Source organism: Benincasa hispida, chromosome 5 (assembly GCF_027475165.1).
Source record: "Benincasa hispida cultivar pf3 chromosome 5, pf3_genome.v1.1, whole genome shotgun sequence".
Taxonomy (NCBI): domain Eukaryota; kingdom Viridiplantae; phylum Streptophyta; class Magnoliopsida; order Cucurbitales; family Cucurbitaceae; genus Benincasa; species Benincasa hispida.
The window spans coordinates 17,424,314-17,431,269 of NC_143482.1; the positions used below are offsets into that span (position 1 = coordinate 17,424,314).

At 31.8% G+C, this 6,956-nt stretch overlaps 1 protein-coding gene across 1 annotated transcript; it reads right to left on the reverse strand.

Annotated features, from left to right (window-relative positions):
* Positions 1-335: 335 nt before the first annotated feature.
* Positions 336-2,231, reverse strand: PLA-I{BETA]2 (alpha/beta-Hydrolases superfamily protein). Its single transcript, XM_039031081.2, has one exon. It carries the CDS (start codon positions 2,131-2,133, stop codon positions 628-630), a length of 1,506 nt encoding a protein of 501 aa, XP_038887009.1. The 5' UTR covers positions 2,134-2,231; the 3' UTR covers positions 336-627.
* Between the last annotated feature and the right edge of the window lie 4,725 nt (positions 2,232-6,956).

Here is a 6,956-nt window from a genome sequence, read left to right on the forward strand (position 1 = left end):
TGTTATCTTATCTCGAATGATGCATTTATAATGGGTGTGCGTGCATCATCCAATGTTGTACTATCATTATTATTTTCTTAAATAATGTTGTATTAAAACTTGACCTTAAAGTCCCTTAGATTATATATATATAGTTTATTTTGAAGTTTATTTATTTATTTTTTAATGCCACTTGAATGAAAATAGGATATCCACAACGGAGATTTAATTCAAAGCAAACATGATATTGACACCACAATATTGCAAGTGTGTTGATAGTTACATAAAGCATCGACAAACTTAGGTGATATATTTTTAAAGATACAAAAAGTTGATAACTTGTGATATAAATTGGATTGTTGAAAAAAACATTAAAAAGAACCATAGATTAATTAATTTAATACAAGGTATATAACACGCCAATCTGAACATAATTCATCAGATGAGGCGGTAAAAAGGGAAGGTTGTGATGAGAGAAGGAGATTAATCTCCGCCCTCACAAAAATAAAGAAATGAAAAAGTAGAAGTAATTAACAAAGGGAAGAATCTTTTCTGCCCCATTGAAATTGTGTATGTTCATGAAATCTAATGCCTAGAATCCAACCATGTTCAACCAAACTCCCCAGATTTAGTAAAATTGTGATGAAATCAAGAGGGACTCGGCAAACACCCCGCCGTCTGCAGCTCTGGATTGAAGCCCAAATCCTTCACTTTCCTCATATACAATTTCTTCACGTTCCCCCTCTGATCTTGCACCAGTCGCACTAAACTCCGTTTCGCATTCGGTCGGAACGGACATTTAGACGACAAGAATCCGTCGACCAGATGTAAATACGCTTCCAAATCATGGCAACAAGCTACGTCGGCGTTAGGTTTCAAGAACGGCGACATCTTTGTCTCCACTCGGAGCTCGGTTCCCACGTGGGAGTATGTCACTGGCGGTACCTGTGTTATCACGTCTTGTGAGTTTACAATCCGCAATACCTTCACGTTTCGAGATTTTATTCGATTTGCGAAGATTTTGTTCCCCACGCGCGGTCCGCCGAATGAGAACACTGCCACTGGCGGAACCTCCGGTGAACAAACGCTGATCTCGTCCGCTACCAGGACAGCCAATGCCGCGCCTAGGCTGTGTCCGGTCACTGTGATGCTCAACCTTTCTCCTTTGTACATCTCCGTTAATCGTCGGATTTCCTCCACCACCGACTCTGATAAGCTCTTCACGTGTGCTCCAGCAGTTTTATACAGGCTTAGAAATCCGCACTCCACTTTCGGATCGCCACCGTCTTCCGCGGCAGCGTCAGCGTCAGCGGGGATGTTGATGAGTTGAGCTCTAACATTTTCGGCCCATTCCAGACAGGTGGCGGTGCCACGAAGTGCGATGACGATATCGCGTCGTCCCATTCGTGCGATTTCACGGCGATCGTCGCAAACGGCGACGTATCCGACCCAACTGGACCGCTGCGTCATCCAGCCGAGATCCGGAGCGACCTCGTCCACCCAACCGGGTAGCCCGACTGATGACGTGGCGTAGAGACTCTTTGTGACTTTGTAAGATCTATCCGGAAGTGCCACGTGGCGAGGGAGTGGGGCCTCGTTGGGTGACGTGGCTGGGTTTGAGTGGAAGGCATGGTATGCGGCTTGTACGAACTCCCCGTACCGGACGACTTCACGGCGGAGATTTTCATCGAGCGGGTCGAGTAAACCGGACCAATCGTTGCAACCGTGGTACTCGCGCCACCGCTGGCCGAGGGCGTTTCTCGGTGAATACTCCATCGTTTTCGACAGTAGCCTCTGCAGCCTGTTGAGATTTCTCGGCGACATTTCCTCCACCGCTTTTACCTCCGGCCAAATTCTGGCCAGGTTCAGCCCTTCTAAAAGCCCCTTTCCTTTAATCGGCATCACCGATCCCTTATTCGGGTCCTTGTGAACCGGTTCCGGGTCGACCTTGACCGGCGGATCGGTTTTCTTCAACAACTTGTCCAGATTTGCCAGATGCCGGCGAGCTCCATCAACCGTCGACGTGGCGGGTTTAAAGGAAGAAATCTGCGCCGCTGAGGGGTTCAACGGCGACATTTGGTATTTGAAACTCGACCGGCGGACCTGAAATTGGGAGAGATTTTGAGCCGGGATTGTAGAACTTATTATTTGCATGGTTTTTAGAGAGAGAGAGAGAGGCGGCGGCGCTGTGGGACGCAGCGATGATGTTTTAGAAGACGCAAATGAAAGTGAATGAAAATGGAGGAGGAGATTCATATATAGACTTATATAGTTGAAAGATTTGGGAAATGCCCTTTGTTTCGGAAGAAATTACAAAATGTGCCATTTGATATAAAAAGTGATATTATTTTAATATATAAAAAAAAGCCGACTGTTTCATTCAGATTACCAAAAAAATCGAAAGGATTCCTAAAAGTCTGCCATTGTTAAAGCGTGTTTTTAGTTTAAACCCGTTTTCTATTGTTTTAAATTTATTATTTAAATTTAATTAACCTTGTACTATTTTTTTTTAAAAGAAAATTTAGTTCCACTATACACTCACTAATATTTGAACATCTAATTTTTTTGGTCGATATTATGAAACTTTAAATTGGTTGAGCATATAAAATATAAAAATAGATTGTTGTCTTTTTTTAATGTAATTTTGGTGAGTATTATATATGAAAAAAATATTTTTGTACATTTTTAGCAACATCTATCTTTGAACATCTCATTATATTGTCCAAAATTGTCACATGAAAATTCTTCTTACTTCTATTTTGAAATATTTTAATTTTTTTTATGTGTGTGATGAGAGTGCGAAACATAGAAATGAATACATTTTAGAATGCAACTATTATTTATTAGATTTCAATATTATTTTTCCTATCTATATCTTTTAAGATGGACTATTTTTAATCTAATCATTTTCCTTCTAATTTTACTCATTAGAGAATATGTATGATGCACATAGTTAAAATTCTTTTGAACATACTTTTTTTAATATATATATAGTTAATTTATAATGAATATAAAGTGTGTTGGATGGAATCTTAAATGTTTGAAACATAATTTTACACCGAATGAAATGTGAATGGCTAAATAAATATAATTATTTGTAAATATTTAACATGAAGTTTAAGAGTAATTAAAGAAATAAAATGAAGTAGATATTTCATTAGTAAATTTAAATGGACTTGAGTAAGAATAGATCAACGATATATACTTGATTTTTTTTGTTTGATACCACGTTGTATCTTCTAAAACATTATGAAATTTTATAGATTTCACCATTATGAATTTTTTAAATGAAAAATTAAAAATTTTGAAACAAATAAGCTAACAAATAAGCTAACATTACTTTAAAATTTACTTTAATGACAACAAAAGGGCTCCATAAAGAAACAAGAAAAAGGGAAAAAAAAGGGATAAAAAATTGGACAAAATTGGAATTGTTGTTAAAATTTTGTTGAAAGTTTAGATTTTATAAACAACATATGATTTAATCAATTTTTTTTTTGAAAAATAAAAAGTACAAATCAATCTAAAATGAATAAAATATAAAAGGTTAGAGGCTAAAAGAGTCATTTTGAAAAATATAAAGGTCAAAATAAATCAAAACAAAAGGTAATGACAAATTAAAGTGTATGGTTTTCAAGTTGGGTAAAGCAGAGGTGACATATGAAGTGAACTTGCTAGGAACCAACAATGGAATTTTTTTATACTCATTTTTTTGTGTTTTTTTTCCTAAGGGAAGTGTTCTTTTTGTTCTTTGTTTTTTGTTTTTCTATTTTTGAAAAGGAGAGTGTTTTGATTTTTGTTTTAGAAAATTATTAACCTAATGAATACTCTAACAACCTCTATTTTGTACATTTAAATTATTATAATTATTACTTTTTTCTTTTAAAAAGTACACCTTCGTGAGTACATGTATAATTCATATATTATTATCGATTTTGATGTTATAGATTCAATTCATCCCTCTCATATATTGCAAAAAAGAAAAAAAAAAAAAGCCTATATCATTAAATAAAACTTAAAATTTTGAATCATATGTACATTAAACTTGAAAGAAAAAAGAGAAACCAGAAAAAATAACAAATAAAACGATTTTACTAATATATATCAACCATAGATTTTCAAGTTAACAAAGGATAAATCATCCTTATTGAAATTTTTAAATTTTTTTTCTTCTAATAATATATGAGATGGGAGGATTTGAACAATAATATATAGGTATTCATGGGTTTGGTTAGGTTGAGTTGAAAGACTTTTTAGATCTAACTCAATTGTTTGGATTGTACATTTTTTTCAACCCAAATAATCCTTATTTAAAAATGAACCCAACCCAACAATGAAATATTTGGGTTGGGTTGGTTCAGGTTAATCGGATCATTAATTTAAAATTTTGTTCTTAAAAGAACAAAACGTAAATATGTAAAAATCTAATTTAATTATTTTCATATATTGAATTAAGATTAACAACTCAATTTCAATTTATATAGTAAAAATTTTCTATCTAAAGTGCAAAAAAAACTACTTTTAAGAATTGTTGAAGAATCGGTTATTAAAAAAATAATAAAATTAAAATCAATATATGTATACATAATTATGTTATAAGTAATAAAAAATATATATTTAAAAGTTAATAATAAATTTGAGTTGGTTTAGGTTGTATTAGGTGAATCCATGAACCAATCCAACCAATAGCATTTTAATTTATTTGAATCCGCCCTAATCCAAATGAGTTGATAACCCAATCCAAACCACACAGGTTGGGTTGGGTTGATCGGTTTTTTTGGGTCATCGAGTTTTTTGAACACCCCTAATATATATTATTAAGCCGTTGAAATTTATGTCCAATAAACTTAAAAGAACTTTTGGTATAAGAAAAAAAAGAGAGTTTTATAAAATTTTAGACTATTGAATATAAATGTTTTCATGAGTTAAATTGAATAATGTGAACAAAGAAATGAAATGGTTGAATAGTCAAATTTTCTTGTGTACCATTCAAGAAGGAGAAAGATATTGTGGTATGTGCCATATGTCAGTTTGAGTGACATAGGCTGGTCCAAAAATTTCCAAATATATAGCTTTTATATATATATATATTGTGATGGATATGTATAGTAAAAATAAAAGAGTTGATTTTTTTAAAAAATAAAGTTTATTTGACTTATTCAAATATTCAATCCATAGTACAAAAAATTTCAAGTCAATTGATAATCTAGGAGAGAAGTCCACCTTATTTGCTTCTCAAAACACTTGTATGAAGGGTCAACTTTATTTCCTTGACAAGCAAGACAATATCTCTCTCTTTATATAAAAATAAAAATAAAATAAAAAATAAATCCTCTAAATAGAGTTAGTTTCGGATAGTTGAAATTCATAAGTAAAGACGTTTAATTCACTTGCTAGTTGTTTAGAAAATTATCGATTTATATAGCTTGAAATTTGTATTGCATCTCGGTCATGTAGAGCTTGGAAAATGAATTTAACGGGAGTTTGAGATTTTATAACCTATATTTTGTAGTATATCTTATGAGGTTGGCAAATTGTAATAGGATGTAGGACAAGTAATCTAATCATATAATAGATATATGATTGACTTTTAAATCTGATCAATATATTTAGTAATTACATGTGTCTTTGTATAGTAATTATTCAACTTTACCAAAGTAAATTACATAATGACGACTAAAATCTTCATAGTTAAATTTCTTTCTTTTTTTTTTAGATATTTTTTTGAGATTAAAAAAGTAATAAAATTCAATAAAAAAATTACTCTCTTTTCTATATGTGCATAAATTACTTTCAAGGTATAATTTTGGATTGGTGCACCAATCCTTTATAAAAGAGGGGGAAAAAAAAACATGGAGAAAGATAAAGATTATTGTCCATTTTAAACAAGAAGTTCCTACTACACAACACTTTTAAGGGGGAAATCCCACTTATAAATCTCAATTGTGAAAGGCATGTTATTTATGCTAAACAAGTTAGTGGGTGGGAAAAAAGAGCTTTTCTTGTGTGTGAATGGTTTGTTTTTCATTTTGGCCACTAAATAATCCCAATACCCAATAACCCAAAAGCTAGAGATTTAATAAAGGTCACTAAAAAAAAAGGAAAAAAAAAAACCCTAATGGGCAAAAGTCTCAAATCTTTTTGTTTGATCTTCCAACAAAAGCCAATATTAATACTAGTGGAGTAAATTATTTTGTTTTTTGTTTTTTAGTTTTTAGAAATTAAGTATATTTTCTTTCTATTTGTTACAATGATCCGTATCTTTCTTAATTACAATGATTGAATTCTTAGCCAAATTTTAAAGATAATTTTTTTTTTAAAAGCTACCTTTTTAGGCCCGTTTGGTAACCATTTTGTTTTTTGAAAATCAATCTATGGATACTATTTACACCTCCAAATTTCTTCTTTTCTTATATACTTTTCACCCATGGTTTAAAAAACCAAGCCAAATTTTGAGAACTGAAAAAGTAGCTTTCAAAAAATTGTTTTTGATTTTGAAATTTGGCTAAGAATCCAACCATTGTACTTAAAAATATGCAAATTAGTGTAAAAAATGTGGATGAAATAAGCTTAATTTTCAAAAACAAAAACAAAAAACAAAATGGTTACCAAACAGAGTCATAGTTTTCAAAATTTGGCATAGTTTTTTAAACCATTGGTAAAAAGTAGATAATAAAGAAAGAACTTTGGAGGTGAAAGTAGTGTTTATAAACTTAATTTTCAAAAATAGAAAACAAAAAATTAATTTGGTAACCATTTTGTTTTTGAAAATTAGGCTTATTTCATTCACATTTCTTACAATGATTTTGTATATTTCTTAAGTATAATGGTTGAAGTCTTAGCCAAATTCCAAAAACAAAATCAACTTTTTGAAAGCTATTTTTTTTAGTTCTCAAAATTTGGCTTGGCTTTTTAAACTATTGGTGAAAAGTAGATAACAAAGGAAAAAATTTAGAAGTGAAAGTAGTGTTCATACG